Below are 18,083 nucleotides of genomic sequence, written 5' to 3' on the forward strand. Positions count from 1 at the left end.
TAGAGAAGATAATTGCTTTGTATATGGGAGTATCGTCCATTGACTCTTTTGGGCTTTCACATGCGGGCGCATACAAACAACAGGTAAGTGACATGCTGTTTATAAAGTTGTTTTGTAACGTCCCCATGCCAGTAATGTGAGAACCATGCATATGGTTTTGATGGTAAGGCTTGTGAATTTATTGTCGGATGGTTTATAAAGTGGTGTGACGTTTCTGCAGTTTGCAAGTTGTTGTTTTACATGGAAGGTTTAGAATTTGCCCCTTGGCCACCACGTATTTGGCTAGCATGACAGGCTGCGCAAACAGCGCAATCACCGCACAGGGAGCGCCGATTTGCACCAGTCTGTGTCCTACTGTCAGTATTTGACAACCTCTAGCAATGGGATTGCGCTTCAAATGCCCCGGAGTTCTCCTTTAAGCATTATCTATCAGAAGTATACTCTTAGATATTGTTATTTTTACATTTGGTTAGCATGAAATGTCGATGTTGATGTTAAAAATGTAATGGATTTTAGGGACTTAACTGAAAGCTTGGTAACGGAGGCTAACGTGAGGTAATTAACGTGATCATTTCACTAAAGTCCGTTAACTTTTTATTGTCAGGTGACATTATGTAAAGTTGTTTTGATTGTTAGGTTTTAAAACATTACCAAAATACTATATAGGCCTATAGTGATAATACATTTTGGTATTTCTGACGTATTTTCTCCGGTAAATTGATTAAATTACAACATTTTTGGCATAGTGAGGCATTAGCTGACTGGTCTTTAATTAAGTAAGTTTTTTTCAGCATGACTTTGCAGCTGTGATAATGAATTTATTAATTTCTCTGTTGTTGTCAGGGAGGTCAGCAGATGTGGTGGTCGCTGCTGTCATGGATCAACCCTTATTAGGGCTTCAGCAGATTTTTATAATGTCCAAACCCTTCAATTTGATCAAATACAGTTCATTGTTGTAGATTAATCTACCCAACTGTATGAATAGCAGTAAAATAACTTCTTTATTAAGGCTTGTTTTACATTTTCCATGATGACAATTTATAATAAAATGTTTGGTTTAAATATGTTTTGTTTATTTTTTTCACAACTGACACATTTATTTTGTCATTAATATGGTTTTAACCAGAAAAAAGTTAAATTAATATTTTAATCCATCCATCCATCCATCCATCCATCCATCCATTATACCCGCCAAATCCGTTGGTCGGGTCGCGGGGGGGGGCTCATTGTCCATCTGACACCAGAGAGAACAGACAGACTGAATGACATCTTCTACAGATGGAGTGTTTGGGACAACAGGAGTAAATCCTGGGAAAAGACAGTAACATCAGGCTCTGTTGAAGGATGTAGATCTGAAGGTAAGCTGGACCTCTGGCATGATTCAGTATAAAGGAGGATAAGGTAGCTGCCCCCTGCTAGCATGCAGGGGTACCCGCTACGATTTAAAACAGTGATAAATGTGTCTCTGCCGCTCCAAAAAAGAAAAACGTTGATAAAATACATCGTCGGTGAAGTGATCAATGCACATTATGGGTCAATATTTACCGAAAATTGCGTTGTAAATGTTAAAGGGATAGTTCGCCTCTTTTGACATGAAGCTGTATGACATCCCATATTAGCAATATCATTTGTAAACATTGACTTACCCCCTGCTGCGTCCTGTGAGCCGAGTTCCAGCTTAGTTTTGGCGTCCACAAAGCTAGTCCAGCTAGTTGGCTGGGGCTTGAAAAATAAAGCGTCTTGCTTCTCAAAAAAAATATGCGTTCAAAAGAGTAATACATTTGCATCACAAAATCGTTCTCGTTGAAAAAGTCAGACCTCACTTCGCTTGGCGCTATTTTTGCCTCCCTTGATATCAATGCGTCAAGTCACCTAGCGATAGCTGCACCTGTTACGGTGTTTGCTGCTCGGAAGTAGGGGACTGTGAGGTCTGCTCTTCGGTCTGCACAGTTTACATTGGACGCATTGATATCAAGGGCGACTTCAAAGCGTGTCGCAACTCTGTATTACTCTATAGCTCTGCTCTGTTCTAAGACTGCTGATGAGGGCAGAGCCAAGATGGCTGCCCTGTTATAACAGCTTCATGCTATAAATCTGATCTGCTTTTCTCCTTTAAACTGATACTGAGGGGAAGTTTGAAAATACCCACAATGCAATGGGAAAATGCATTGAAAACCCTTACCCTTGAAGGTTTTTACCAGTTTATGTGCAAGCTAAATTTTAATAATGTGTGTGTGTCGGCTCACCATATTTGTCCATCTTCTGTTTACACACAGACATACTTTCTCATACTTTCATAAGTTTTCCTCTGGGTGGTCAATTAGGTCAATTAGTTGGATTCTTCAGATGGACGACTTTCTGGGCTTCGCTGTGTCTCCTGACAGCAGGAGGGTTCTGGTTCCAACCTCAGCTGGGTTCTCTGGTGGCCTCTCCAGGGGAACCAGGGATGGGCTCCATGAATTGAACAAATCTGGATTACAATCAATTGGATTTAATTTGAACCAGTTTCCAGCGAGTTGGGTTGGAGCTGGACTGAATATGAATTCATCTTTTCAGCTTTAGATGACTTCAGCTTTGAACTGGTGCTATGGAAACCAACTGGATTAATTTAAAATGAATAAAGACATACTCCAACACATATACACTGATAAGGGTTAGGGATATAAATACATGTGTAAAGGAAATTTTAGAGGTCAACAAGACAAGAAAAGCACAACATTTACATACAAACTTGCTCAGATGCGTATATTTGTACCACATTTACAGATATGCCTTTAAAATGAACCACCAGGAGACTGTGTGACATCACAGTCCTGTTAATGATGCAGAGCGTCAGAAACTAGTTAATAGTCCCTGTTACCGGCTGGTTGTTGCTGTTACTGGCTGGTTACCGGCTGGTTGTTGCCGTGTGCAGGCTTAGTGGTGGTGGGAGGACCTGAAATTCGCCTCAGAGCAGAGGACGGAGCCGGCGAAGGGTCCTGGCAGACGATGAGCTTGCTCTTCACCTTTAAGTCTCCTGGTTCTGTAGAGTTCCGGTTCTGCGTGGAACCAAAGCTTTGTTCTGATTCTGTCTCTGCAATAAAGGTTTCAGCATCAGAGTGTCTCCTGTCCATCTCTGACACATCTGAGCTCAATCAGCCAATCAGAGCACAGCTGAAGCATTCAAATGAAGCTGAACTCAGATTCCCAGCATGCACCACAGTGGCTCTATGACACAGTCAGATCCCACTCTTCATCCTCAGCCTCCTCTTCCTCAGACAATGAAAACTCATTTACCTGCAAAAATACACACAAATAAAGGAGTACACACACACACACACACACACACACACACACACACACACACACACCTCCCCAGCCTCTGAAACCAAATCTTAACCTGGCTATAGCCGCTTTCGGACAGACCGTTCTAAGAACGCAGTTATCAGAACTGTCCTACTCGATTTTCTTTCTGATAACTGTCCTTCTGTTTCAGTCTGCATTCGCACATGAGTCGGGACCTGATAGGGACTGATGCGCCGCGCGCAGCCGTCTGCTTCAGTGACGTGTTACGTTAGCCATTTAGCGCCACATTCAACAACAAAACAAAACCCGGTAAAAGTAATTAGAGAAGAAAAAACACCACCAAAAAGCTAATATGGAGAGCGGGGAGGCCACCGTGTTCATGGTCTGCATGATGGTGATATTAATCATGGACGATCACATCAGGCGTCTAATATCGAGGCTGGAAGAGCTCACAGAGAGAGTCAGGAGACGATACTTTTTCATTTCATGAAGGAAGAAAGGAGAGCAGAGCGCTACAGACAAAGGAGACCAGTGTAAGTTTAACTTATTAAACACCCGCCGGTTGTGTCTGTGTCGTATGAGGAAACATTTCAGCCGTGATAGCATGACATGGGGCGTAGCTACCGACCACCAAACACCTCCGTCAGATGCGTTCTATAGAACCATGAAAAGACCCGACCTCGGAGAAGGAGCTAAATAGTTATAGGAACTGAGGGAGATAGCCCCGAGTTCCTGTATGTCCGAACAAGAGAGAAAACGGCCCCGCGGATTAAAAGGTTATTAGAACTGCCAAAGGTTCCTACAGTCCGAAAGCGGCTTATGTAACCATGGGAACTGTCCCCGTGGTTACAGGTTAGGGTCAGATTTCTTTGTATAGACCATTTAAAAACACAAGTAGAAATAAAATAAAGTGAAAAGATGCCTGAAGCTCATCCTGAGTTTTAAAAGTAGTAACAGTCTGAGTCTGGACCCTTGGACCTGAGAGCACCTGAAAGGACCTTCTGATTGGATGATCCGACCGAGGTATAAAGATGAAGAAGATCACAAATATGATGGTGCGAGCCCATTTAAAACCTTCCACTGTGGGAGAAGGATGTCATGACATGCTCATGACTTCTGGCCTAGTTACATCCTGGGCCTTGTTGACTGGTTCATATGAATATTGTTGATAGTTAGAATGAGCGTGTTCATGATAAACTGCGAAAGTTAGGCGCCTCCAGAGAGGGCCACGTACACTTGTTATGATAAAACGGTATAAAAGGGTGTCACCAGATGAGCTCGTCGGACATTTTGTACATTCTGTATGCACATTTGCTGTGACGGTTTGTTCAATAAACTCCCCAATGGACGGCTGACCAACGCGGGATTCGACTCTAATTTCTCCACAACACCACTCAGAGAGTTACAGTAATCCAGTCTGTGCTTAAATCATTAGAAGATAAGTATGACTTCACTTTGGCCAACAGTCGTAGCTGGAACAAACCAGCTTTGAAGCAGAACTGATCTGTTTATCAGATTTAAATGTGCTGTCAGACATCACATCCAAGCTTTTAGCAGACGTATGAATAAAAGAAGACAAACACCACAGTTTCTGTCTTACTTTCATTTAAATGTCCTACTGTCCAACCAGTTCTTCAGTTCACCGAGGGCTCGAGTTTTAAGAGGCACATTTATTTCAATACCGTCTGCAAAACAATTAAAGGAAAGGCTGTGTTTGGTAAAGACTGGCCTCAAGGGCAACGTATAAAGAGGGCCCACAGTGGACCCCTGAGGTACCCCTCAAGAGAGACATGCCACAGAAGAATGATTTGAACCAATGAAGGGCCACAGAAGAATGATTTGAACCGATGAAGGGCCACAGAAGAATGATTTGAACCAATGAAGGGCCACAGAAGAATGATTTGAACCAATGAAGGGCCACAGAAGAATGATTTGAACCGATGAAGGGCCACAGAAGAATGATTTGAACCTATGAAGGGCCACAGAACAATGATTTGAACCAATGAAGGGCCACAGAACAATGATTTGAACAAATGAAGGGCCACAGAACAATGATTTGAACCAATGAAGGGCCTCAGAACAATGATTTGAACCAATGAAGGGCCTCAGAAGAATGATTTGAACCAATGAAGGGCCACAGAAGAATGATTTGAATCAATGAAGGGCCTCAGAACAATGATTTGAACCAATGAAGGGCCTCAGAACAATGATTTGAACCAATGAAGGGCCACAGAAGAATAATTTGAACAAATGAAGGGCCACAGAACAATGATTTGAACCAATGAAGGGCCACAGAACAATGATTTGAACCAATGAAGGGCCACAGAACAATGATTTGAATCAATGAAGGGCCTCAGAACAATGATTTGAACCAATGAAGGGCCTCAGAACAATGATTTGAACCAATGAAGGGCCACAGAAGAATAATTTGAACAAATAAAGGGCCACAGAACAATGATTTGAACCAATGAAGGGCCACAGAAGAATGATTTGAATCAATGAAGGGCCTCAGAACAATGATTTGAACCAATGAAGGGCCTCAGAACAATGATTTGAACCAATGAAGGGCCACAGAAGAATAATTTGAACAAATAAAGGGCCACAGAACAATGATTTGAACCAATGAAGGGCCACAGAACAATGATTTGAACCAATGAAGGGCCTCAGAACAATGATTTGAACCAATAAAGGGCCTCAGAACAATGGGCCTCATGCAAGAACCGTTCGTACGCACAGATTTGTTCTTAAATCGTCCGTACGAGTGATTTAAGAGAATTCGCGCATTCACCAATCTTTTCGTATTTTACGTTTTATTTCAGGTACGAATAGAATTCACGAGTGATCCAGACCTGTCGTAGGAGTTTCGTAAAATAGTCCGCTGTTGTTCCAATCAAGTTTGCTTGACTAATGGATTGTATATTTAATTACTTTGAAGCAAACATAAATAAATACCCCATAATGATGCTGACATTATTCTGTTTAACCTAAATTATGCACGAATCGAAGGTTAATTTGACTCTGTATATAACAAGGTCAATGGGAAGCGTAACCAGCGGCTGACTTGCTACTTTTGGATGCCATAGCACGTCAGGCTCTTGGAAGAGACCATGTGGAGACAGACGAATGGCTGACATCCTGATTTAGATTGCCAAGGACTGTGCTGCTGCAAATATGCAGCTTGCTAGAGGCACAACTCCAGAGAAAAACACGCCGATCAAACCCAATTCCACCACACGTCCAGGTCCTCACCACCCTTGCATTTTTGGCCACTGGAACCTTTCAGAGGGAGATTGGAGACAGATCGGGTGTGTCCCAGTCCTCTGTGAGTCGTGCGCTCCCCTTGGTCATCAAAGCTCTCATCAGTTTATCACCCGTGGTACATCACATTCCCATACACCGCTGTCCAACAAGTACAAATTAAGAGGGACTTTCATCCCGTGGCTGGACTGCCAAACATAATTGGAGCACGAGACGCATATACGCATCAAATCACCCGTGCTGTCATGGAGCGCACTGAGCTGAAGGCCAGGTGGGTGTGTCTCGATACCTCGTTCATGGCGCAATATTGCCATGAACGAGGGTCTCCACCTGAACCAGCCCAGGCAGACCAAAAGGTGCCAGGAGACCCCCCCTCATGGACCACCCCATCAAAGTGCCATCATGATGAGGCAACAACTGATTGCACGGCTTTAGTTGCAGTCATCGCTCGCCTGCCCAGGGTAAGACGTTTTTTTAAGCCATTTTCATATCAAACCTTTTTTTTTTTTTTTTTTTTTTTTTCTTCTCGGTGACATGGTATTAACAACACTCTCAATTGCTTCCCATTTCTTTGCTTTAGCAGGTCCCGTAATTCCACTGCTGACACTGCTAAAATGACAGACTTTCCTTTTTGGATCTCTGGAAGCAGAACTTCAATCTCAGAGCCCATAAAGTTGTTCTTTTTGCGCCTTGATGCCGTTCTCACGACTCAACACTTCCTGGCACAGGAGCAAGGAAGCACAGCCTTATATGGTGTCATTTAGGGCGTGGAGTATGCAAATCTACTATCCTCGTGCACGTGAACTTAGATACACACGGGTGGGATTCATCATTTACGCAGGTCGTTTACACACTTTTCCCGAAGTTAAGAGCGTTTGTTGAATCTGACGTGGCGTGTTCGTACGAGACCTTCTTACGAAAAAAGTGAGAGAAATTTAGAATAAAAATACGAAAATGTTCTTGCATGAGGCCCAATGATTTGAACCAATGAAGGGCCACAGAAGAATGATTTGAACCAATGGTTCAAAGGTTTTGTCTATTTGGGAAAACGATAACACCCTCGTTTGAGCAGGTAGTCAAAGCAAATTTCCCGCCCATATTTGAGCGTATAAGGCTAGACCTAGAAAGATGGAATATCCTCCGAATTTCCTGGTTAGGCTGTGTCACACTTCTAAAAATTAACATTTCTCTGGGCTACTTTACCCCATACAAATGATCCCAGTCATGTTCCTCCATAAGACTATCAAACAGTTAAATAGTTGGTTTAGCTCCTTTATATGGTCTAAGAAGAAACCACGCCTGAAAATAGCTACGCTATGTCTTCCATCCTCAGAGGGGGGTCTCGATCTCCCGGACCATAGCTGACTGGGTGCATGATAAGTCCACGTCTCTCTGGTTGGTTGTAGAAAGTTCAATGTCTAAATTCCCTTTGGTTAATCTAAGTTTATTAGAAAAAATACATTTTTGAAGTCTGCTTGTTCTAACCCTATAACAATCTCCACAGTAAAGTCATGGAAATTAGAGGGCAGATCTCAACTCATGTCTGTATTCACTCCTGACAATCCTGACTTCCCCCCTGGACTAATGGACAATAACTTCCGGATTTGGGAAATTAAAGGAATATCTACTTTACACAAAGTATTGGAAGGCTCTACCATGATGTCTTTTAGTCAGTTGAAAAGGAAATATGATATTCCAAAACAGGATTTCTTTAGATATGTGCAAGTGAGAGATTTTGTCACAAAGGATACCTCAATGCTTCAGTGTCCGTGTCTTTTTGCAAAGATCTGGCAGTTCTATTAGCCTGTTCTATAATATCCTTAAGGAATATAACATTATTAACACCTTCTTATGGTAAAGGGAACTTAATATCAAGATAACAGATGACTGGAATGATGCTTGGAAAAGTGCTAAAACACTGAATGTCTGGAACCAAGTGAGATCTATGCAACTGAAGCTCCTACAAAGGGTCCATATCTCTAAATACGACCCAAATCCATCTGCACTGTGCCCCGAGTGTAAGATAGAAACTGGTGGTCCGACACATCGGGCCTCATGCAACAACCGTCCGTACGCACAGATTTGTTCAAAAGGAACATTCACCAATCTGTTCGTATTTTACGTTTTCTTTCAGGTAGGAACATAATTTACAGTGATCCAGTTTCCTAAAACAGTCCGCTGTTATTCACGTGAAGTTTGCTCGACTAATGGAGTTTATATTTAGTTACTTTGAAGCAAAAATAAATAAACATATACATTATACCCCATAATGATGCTGACATTATTCTGCTCGACTAATGGATTGTATATTTAATTAGCTTCGGTGAGCTTACCTGCAGGACTCCTTCAGTCTCAGAATGTACAAACTGATCTGAGGTCTGTTTGAGCTCCACCATCACTTTACCGTCACCTGCAGAGACAGGACTGGAGTCAGTATGTGTGCGTGCATGTGCACGTGCACATGCACGCACACAGAAAGCAGGTGTGTCCTGTAGTACCGAGAAGTATGAGCAGCACTGTGGTGAAGGCCTGAACCAGAGCTTTCTCTCTGACCAACTTCTGCAGCCTGCAGCGCCTCTGGAGGAGAATATCTGGACCTGCAGACACGTTAGCATGTTAAAGGTTAAAGGTCACCCCAAGGTCAGAAACCCAAGAGCTACATCTCAGACTCTGCAGGCCTCAGTTAGCATGTTTACTTAAAGGTGATAGAGAATGGTTGAATGGGGCATTAATCCTTGTTCTGTGATGTGATGTGATATGTAGCCCCCAAAAAATTGGTTGGGTCTGTAATGACTCAGAACCTCCCTAAAAGGCTCTCTGAAACAGCTGTTACTATGCTGGGTTTAGAATGCGTCTTTTGCCCTTATTGGCGTCGTTTCAGAGCTTATCTGGCAACCTCATTATGAAATGCAGGTAGGTGTTGGGGCTATTCGGCTGCCCTTGCTCTCACCGAAAACAGAGCTATAGAGTAATACACTGACTGGAAAGAAAGCTCATTCCCTTTAGATGAACAAGCCAGAGCTAACGTGCAATTCTTACAACAGGAATATGGCACAACACACATTTAAAACAAAATAAAATGTGATACTTACAGGCTGTACTGATTGCTGGGGTTGATTTTATTCAGAATCAGAATTCGTTTTATTGCCATTGTTAGTGAACAGTGTTCACTAACTAGGAATTTGCTGCGGCGTAAGGTGCAAACATGTAACATAGGATATAATAATAGAAAATAAAGAATAAAAATATATGAATATAAAATGTACAAGGTGTGTACAACAATACACAGTATCCAATATACAGAGCAACAACAGTGCAGCTTCATTAGTGCAGGTTTAATGATGGTAAAGTGACTGGGGCAGGTTATGAGGTGATTATGAAGTGTTCATAAGTCCAGCTGCAAGGGGGAAAAACTGTTTTTGTGACGGGAGGTTCTGGTCCGAATGGACCGAAGCCTCCTGCCCGAGGGGAGTGGTGCAAATAGAGAAGGGTCAGCTGTGATCCGACCTGCTCGCCCCATAGTCCTGGAGACGTGCAGGTCATGGATAGATGGGAGGCTGCAGCCGATCAGCTTCTCAGCGGAGCGCACAGCTCGCTGCAGTCTGTCTGTCCCTGTCGGAACTGACCCTGTACTGAGCATTAAATTCCGACTGAAGCCTGCTCGGAATCGTGCAAGCTTTGTGAAACTGTACTCCGTGAAATGCGCAGAGCAAAAGAAAAGTCGGCGGTTGTATGTACTGGGGATGCTGTTAAAAATAAATAAAAGCCATTGATCGCGAACATTGCTTTCCGGGGGAATATGTAACGATCGTAGTCCGCTTTCACAGCCTTGGAAGGCTCACCTGTTCCTGTTTCTTGCCGAAGGGGCGTCTCTGAAACGGGGTGGCTGTGGATTTGGGTGTGGGGGGACGATTGCTGAAAAAGTGACGTCACTTTTTCACAAAAACGGATTGGCACTTTTTCTGGGGGATATTCAAAAAGGGGAGTACTTGAAACAGAGGTTCTGACACTTGCTGGCACTTCGTGTGTACTCCCCACAGCGGGGAGACTCAGAACTAACACCAAAAACGTGAAAAAGATGATTTTGATTCTCTATCACCTTTCATTTCTCACACACTGCTGCTACCAGCTGCTGGATCAGGGGTTCACTTAGTTTCTCACTCACTGCTCAACATCAGCTGAGGAACAGGTGAGTTTTTATTACGACGAGACATTAACAAGATCTTTAAAGCCGGTTCTTTTTCAAACATCAGCAGGTTGGACTTCAGGTTAGGGTCACATCTGAGCTTCATGAAGTCTGACGCAAACATCGACACTTTTTACTCTGAAACGGGACGTGTTCCGGTTTGTGTTGCAGTTCTGCTGACGGTCAGCAGGGGGCAGCGCTGCACAGCCTGAGAGTCGGCTGACAACCATCCTCGGTTTGACTGAGTCATGGTCTCAGATCTCTGCTGAGTCATGGTCTCACCCGACGTAAAACTAACATGTTTCCTGTGAAACGGAGCAACACGTGTAATCTGAGGACGGTTTCCAGCCCGTTAAAGGTTCTAACGGACCCCCAGACCTCGGTTCCAGCCTCTTAAAGGTTCTAACGGACCCTCAGACCTCGGTTCCAGCCCGTTAAAGGTTCTAACAGACCCCCAGACCTCAGTTCCAGCCTCTTAAAGGTTCTAACGGACCCTCAGACCTCGGTTCCAGCCCGTTAAAGGTTCTAACGGACCCCCAGACCTCAGTTCCAGCCCCTTAAAGGTTCTAACGGACCCCCACACCTCAGTTCCAGCCCGTTAAAGGTTCTAACGGACCCTCAGACCTCGGTTCCAGCCCGTTAAAGGTTCTAACGGACCCCCAGACCTCGTTTCCAGCCTCTTAAAGGTTCTAACGGACCCCCACACCTCGTTTCCAGCCTCTTAAAGGTTCTAACGGACCCCCAGACCTCAGTTCTAGCCTCTTAAAGGTTCTAACGGATCCTCAGACCTCGGTTCCAGCCCGTTAAAGGTTCTAACGGACCCCCAGACCTCGGTTCCAGCCTCTTAAAGGTTCTGACGGACCCCCAGACCTCGTTTCCAGCCTCTTAATGGTTCTGACGGACCCCCAGACCTCGGTTCCAGCCTCTTAAAGGTTCTAACGGACCCTCAGACCTCGGTTCCAGCCTCTTAAAGGTTCTGACGGACCCTCAGACCTCGGTTCCAGCCTCTTAAAGGTTCTAACGGTAGTAAAACACACACCCGCCTCCATCCCCTCCATCACCTGAGCAGGTGAAGCTGTCCTCCAGCACAGCAGCGCCTCTGGTGGTCAGTCCGTGATGAGGGAAGCAGAGTTTCATCAAACAGCCGAACTTCAGCCTCCTCTGTCCGACTCCTCCCTCCTCCTCAGCTTCTTCTTCGCTGGTGAGCTCCTTCAGCTGCGGAGGACACAGACAGGAAGTCACCTGCTCAGCAGCACCTGAGGAACGCCATGGAGGGTTAGGGTTACCATGGACTACCTAACCCAATATAACCCTATCGATAACCCTAACGCCATGGAGGAGTTTCTCACTGTGATGATGTCAGAGCTCCAGCCGTTGAAGCCCAGGCAGTGATTGGCCAGTTCCAGGCAGCGGGCGTGGCTCAGAGGGCCGCTGTCAGACAGGAAGTGAGGCGTCTGTTTGGAGCTCAGCTTTACCTGCGAACACACACGAAAGCCTTCAGTTATCAGGCCCCTCTCTGTGGAACCAGCTGCCAGTTTGGGAGGCAGAGCCTTCAGTTATCAGGCCCCTCTCTGTGGAACCAGCTGCCAGTTTGGGAGGCAGAGCCTTCAGTTATCAGGCCCCTCTCTGTGGAACCAGCTGCCAGTTTGGGAGGCAGAGCCTTCAGTTATCGGGCCCCTCTCTGTGGAACCAACTGCCAGTTTGGGAGGCAGAGCCTTCAGTTATCAGGCCCCTCTCTGTAGAACCAGCTGCCAGTTTGGGAGGCAGAGCCTTCAGTTATCAGGCCCCTCTCTGCTTGTTGTCCCCTCTTTCCTGTCCTTTCAGCCCCCAGCTGGTCCAGGCAGATGGTTCCTGGTTCTGATGGTTTCTTCTCTCCACTGTCACCTCACACAACACAAAACAGACTTATTTCTTTTTGTTTAATAAAACTTCCCATGAACCGGTCACATACAGGCGTAAAATTGCGTATGGACGCTATGAACGTGTCCATACCAATTTTGAATGGGAAATGTCACAGCGTTTGGCAAACAAAGGGTTAATTTTCCCCTTCCGCAGTTCCTTCTCTCAAAGACGACGTGTCATTGGTGGGGACAGCCTCGCTATCTGTGATTGGCTCATCTTCTGTAGCGCTATGCCTGGCTTGTTGTTGCTAGGTTGGTTGCTAAGCGGTGATAGCGGGAAAACAGCTGACGAGGTGACCGGTCTTTTGTTCGCTGGCTCAGAGTCATCATGTCTGACTCGGGCAGGAAAAGAAACAGAGGCTGAGCGAAGTTTCAGTGCTCTGAGGAGGTTGAAAACATGGCTCAGGACAACAATGACGCAGGCACGGTTGAACCATGCTGCTGTCTGCCATATCCACCAGGACAGGTTGAACAGCATTAACATAAAACAAATATGCCAGCAGTTTGTCTGTGTCAATGACCGGCGGCGCCGTGCATTTGGCTCATTCATACAAGATTTGGCTAGTTAATAGGCTCAAAGCTACAAACTTAAAAGTGTTTCAGGAAAAAGTGAGCCGTGGAAAAGTGTTTTTCATGTGACAGTTTATGTCTTTATTTTTAATAAATGTTTGCTGGACTTTAATCTTTTGACTACTGGTGTTTTATTTTTGTGGGAACTGTGCAGAGCTAATAAATGCTTGTTGGTAATGCTAAGTAGTCATCCGCCTACATTTTTCAAAAATTGTACATTTCCACTTTTATTGTTCACACTTTTCACACTTATCTTTGCAGTGTGCACTTTCAAAACTTCATCAGTTTATATTTTATACAAAATGCACTACAACTGCAGCACCCAAACTTTCAGAAACACATGTAATAATAAAACATCTTACTGTGGCGATGTCTGCCTGGGCCTGTGATAATGTTGAAGTCACCAGAAACTTGAGTGACTTGCATAAAAAAAAAAATCAATTCTCAATCTTGCCATTACGGTTTACATTAAAAAAAAAAAATCAGAGGGCTGTGAATCAGATGGGATTTGCCATTATTCACCCCAGAATTGGTTAAAATGCAGGAAATTGCATCTAAGAAATACAAAATTTTCTGGGGGAGGACCCCCAGACCCCCCACACAAATGAGGTGTCCCTCAACCTTAGGTGGTGGTGGAGTGGCAAATTATGTCCCCACCAATGTCAACACCATTATTACGCCCTTGCGGTCACATGTAATATTTCTAATCTCAGGGAACTAGTGGCCACTTATACAACGTATATTGGTTTATCTGGTTCTTTTCACTGTGATTCACTCGGAACAACGCACAGCAAATAAACTATTTTCTGTTCTGATAAGTAGGATGTAAAATGTTGCCTGATTTTGAACAATCTGATTCTGTTGGCTAAAGATTTTATCCTGATGGACGGTCATCCGACAGCCCTGAAAACGGGCGCATCGCTCCTTCCAGCTCTTAAAATCTTTGATCTTTAGAGCGTCTGAGGTTAAAAAGTTATTTTAGTTGAAGTCTGAGTAAAAACCCGACCTCAGAGAAACAAACTGATGCTGGATGGGCGCCCAGCGTCCGCACGGTGGAGTTAAAAAGGCTGAGGGATGAAATCTGGGAAATAAGTTAATTATTAAAGAAAACTGTTCAAATATTGGCCAAGCTTTTTTCTTTTCTACTTCTAGCTGACCTTGAGTGCAGATCTCTGGAACAGCAGGCGGCCGTCAGTGAGCCGCTGAGCCCTGGAGGCCTGAGCAGCTGAGTAGAACTTGATGAGGGCGTAGAACCCGGGAGGGTGGAGCGGAGCGTTAGGACACACCTTCAGCAGGTAGAGAGGACCGAAGGACGAGAAGACAGCGAACAGCTCCTCCTGAAACCAAACGTTCTGTTACTATGAGTGGGAGCTCATGTGAGACTTCAGAGACCCCAAGTTAAGCTCCTTAGAGACCCCGAGCTGAGCTCCTCAGAGACATCAGAGACCCCGAGCTGAGCTCCTCAGAGACATCAGAGACCCCGAGCTGAGCTCCTCAGAGACATCAGAGACCCCGAGCTGAGCTCCTCAGAGACATCATGCAGACCCCGAGCTGCCAGGGAGAAACCAGCAGCACGTCTGGGGTCAGATCCCATCAGATCTGACCTCAGAGATCTGATGGGATCTGAGGTCAGCGCTGTCTAAAGTCACGTGACCACAGCCGTCTTCTTCTGCAGCTGCAAATAAAACTAATTCAGTTCGGCTAACTCTAAACCTGCACAAACAGAACCAGGTCCTGAGCTCAGACCCGGACCCGGTGGACTCACATAGATATGGGCCTCGGTCAGGGACGGCTGGATGTCCCACACAAACACGGTCTTGTTGTTCTCCAAAGGAACCCGGAACTCCAGGATGTCCACCTCCATCACGCTGAGAACCCACACCGAACCTCAGTCAGAAATCTGCACATTAAACGTAGTTTCAGTGTCAGCGGATTCTCTCTCATCTCAGAACATGAAACCAGCCGTGTTTTAGTTCCAGAGGAGCCACTGAACACTTCGGCTCTAAAGTCACGGCTCAGAACATGATATAAGGGTTTAATATCAGCTCTTTTTGCCTGAATGTTGCAGAAACAATGTGACGGGACCTCACCGCTCAGGAGATAAAAGACGTCCTCAGGAGGTAAAAGATGTCCTCAGGAGGTAAAAGACGTCCTCAGGTGAATTTAAACCAAAGAAGAATCTCCGTAAATGAGCTGAAGCCGGTAAAGTTCCGCTAACTGTCACAAACAGCTAGCATAATACCGAGCTGAATTTAGCGCGCTTCCGGTGAGAGGCGTGGCCTGCGGCGGTAGCCAATGAGGACACAGAGTGACGACACAAGCAATGAACCAATCAGAATGTCAGAAACCCATTTGTTAATTGTGATAAAAACTTTGCATCGATTCAAACAAAATCATGTTATTTTCCGTTATTGTTCTTAAAGTTGTTGATTATGTTGAAATTCCTTCTTTCCTAATTGAGCTGTCAGCATGTAGACAGACATTTATAGAAAAGATTACAGACAGACATTTACAGAAAAGATTACAGACAGACATTTATAGAAAAGATTACAGACAGAAAGTTATAGAAAAGATTAAAGAAAGACATTTATAGAAAAGATTACAGACAGACATTTGTAGAAAAGATTAAAGACAAACATTTATAGAAAAGGTTAAAGACAGACATTTACATAAAAGATTACAGACGGACATTTATAGAAAAGATTAAAGACAGATATTTATAGAAAAGATTAAAGACAGAAAGTTATAGAAAAGATTAAAGAAAGACATTTATAGAAAAGATTACAGACAGACATTTATAGAAAAGATTAAAGACAGACATTTATAGAAAGATTACAGACAGACATTTATAGAAAAGATTACAGACAGACATTTATAGAAAAGATTAAAGACAGACATTTATAGAAAAGATTACAGACAGACATTTATAGAAAAGATTACAGACAGACATTTACAGAAAAGATTACAGACAGACATTTAGAGAAAAGATTACAGACAGACATTTATAGAAAAGGTTAAAGACAGACATTTACAGAAAAGATTACAGACAGACATTTGTAGAAAAGATTAAAGACAAACATTTATAGAAAAGGTTAAAGACAGACATTTACATAAAAGATTACAGACAGACATTTATAGAAAAGATTAAAGACAGATATTTATAGAAAAGATTAAAGACAGACATTTATAGAAAAGATTACAGACAGACATTTATAGAAAAGGTTAAAGACAGACATTTATAGAAAAGATTAGTTAGAGCCTCAGAAACCAGTTAAAGCTTCAGGAACCAGTTAGAGCTGCAGGAACCAGTTAGAGCTGAAGGAACCAGTTAAAGCTGCAGGAACCAGTTAGAGCTGAAGAACCAGTTAGAGCTGCAGGAACCAGTTAGAGCTGCAGGAACCAGTTAAAGCTGCAGGAACCAGTTAGAGCTGCAGGAACCAGTTAGAGCTGCAGGAGCCAGTTAGAGCTGAAGGAACCAGTTAAAGCTGCAGGAACCAGTTAGAGCTGAAGGAACCAGTTAAAGCTGCAGGAACCAGTTAGAGCTGAAGGAACCAGTTAAAGCTGCAGGAACCAGTTACAGCTGCAGGAACCAGTTAGAGCTGCAGAAACCAGTTAAAGCTTCAGGAACCAATTAAAGCTGCAGGTACCAGTTAAAGCTGCAGGAACGAGTTAGAGCTGCAGGAACCAGTTAAAGCTGTAGGACCAGTTAGAGCTGCAGGAAGCAGTTAAAGCTGCAGGAACCAGTTAGAGCTGCAGGAACCAGTTAAAGCTGCAGGAACCAGTTAGAGCTGCAGGAACCAGTTAAAGCTGCAGGAACCAGTTAGAGCTGCAGGAACCAGTTAAAGCTGCAGAAACCAGTTAAAGCTTCAGGAACCAATTAAAGCTGCAGGTACCAGTTAAAGCTGCAGGTACCAGTTAGAGCTGCAGGAACCAGTTACAGCTGCAGGAACCAATTAAAGCTGAAAGAACCAGTTAGAGCTGCAGGAACCAGTTAGAGCTGCAGGAACCAGTTACAGCTGCAGGAACCAGTTAAAGCTGCAGGAACCAGTTAGAGCTGCAGGAACCAGTTAGAGCTGCAGGAACCAGTTAAAGCTGCAGGAACAAGTTAGAGCTGCAGGAACCAGTTAGAGCTTCAGAAACCAGTTAGAGCTCCAGGAACCAGTTAAAGCTGCAGGAACCAGTTAGAGCTGCAGGAACCAGTTAAAGCTGCAGAAACCAGTTAGAGCTGCAGGAACCAGTTAAAGCTGCAGGAACCAGTTAAAGCTGCAGGAACCAGTTAGAGCTGCAGGAACCAGTCAGAGCTGCAGGAACCAGTTAAAGCTGCAGGAACCAGTTAGAGCTGCAGGAACCAGTTAGAGCTGCAGGAACCAGTTAAAGCTGCAGGAACCAGTTAGAGCTGCAGGAACCAGTTACAGCTGCAGGAACCAGTTAAAGCTGCAGGAACCAGAGACTGTTCCAGTCAGCAGGTCTGCTGCAGATAAACACCTGGAGCAGCTTTCCTGAATCAGTGGGGTCACATGGCTCTGAAAGGATCGGATTATTGGCTAAATCCCAATCAGACTGAGTTATTCAGTGCATGTAGACACCTTAATCTGACTACGAATTGGATCTGATCGGATTCAGACCCCGAGATAACTGGGTTATAGTCACTCTAAACCTGCTTGTAGACGCTGAAGCTCGTGGTGAATCAGACTTTGGGTTCTGCTCATGCTCCAGATGTTTCTGACCTCTGAACTTTAAAACTTTGAAAACAGTTTGAGTTTGGCTGCAGATGAGCAGCATCAGAGATGATGTCAGGCTTCATGAATCAGCTGCTCGGGGCCTCCCGCCTCCTTCCTGTTGCAGCTGAAGTGGAAACTGTGCCGCTGAGGAGTTTCCTCACT

At 44.3% G+C, this 18,083-nt stretch overlaps 1 protein-coding gene across 1 annotated transcript; it reads right to left on the minus strand.

The window, feature by feature from the left end:
• Positions 1 to 2,760: 2,760 nt before the first annotated feature.
• On the minus strand, positions 2,761 to 15,409 carry rdm1 (RAD52 motif containing 1). Its single transcript, XM_075453982.1, has 8 exons — positions 15,291 to 15,409; positions 14,966 to 15,100; positions 14,358 to 14,537; positions 12,079 to 12,204; positions 11,791 to 11,944; positions 9,042 to 9,140; positions 8,877 to 8,953; positions 2,761 to 3,276 (listed from the first exon to the last, which is right to left on the minus strand). Exons 2-8 carry the CDS (start codon positions 15,062 to 15,064, stop codon positions 3,208 to 3,210), a joined length of 804 nt encoding a protein of 267 aa, XP_075310097.1. The 5' UTR covers positions 15,065 to 15,100; positions 15,291 to 15,409; the 3' UTR covers positions 2,761 to 3,207.
• Positions 15,410 to 18,083: the final 2,674 nt, after the last annotated feature.

The sequence above is a fragment of the Odontesthes bonariensis genome, chromosome 21 (assembly GCF_027942865.1).
Source record: "Odontesthes bonariensis isolate fOdoBon6 chromosome 21, fOdoBon6.hap1, whole genome shotgun sequence".
Lineage (NCBI taxonomy): Eukaryota > Metazoa > Chordata > Actinopteri > Atheriniformes > Atherinopsidae > Odontesthes > Odontesthes bonariensis.

Excerpts from the sequence above, each read along its gene's own strand:
- rdm1 (XM_075453982.1), bottom strand. The coding sequence starts at position 15,064 with ATGGAGGTGGACATCCTGGAGTTCCGGGTTCCTTTGGAGAACAACAAG. Across the intron at positions 12,205-14,357 it reads TCCAGAGATCTGCACTCAAG|GTAAAGCTGAGCTCCAAACA; the intron begins GTCAGCTAGAAG and ends GTGTGTTCGCAG. Across the intron at positions 8,954-9,041 it reads AGTGCTGCTCATACTTCTCG|GTGACGGTAAAGTGATGGTG; the intron begins GTACTACAGGAC and ends CTGTCTCTGCAG.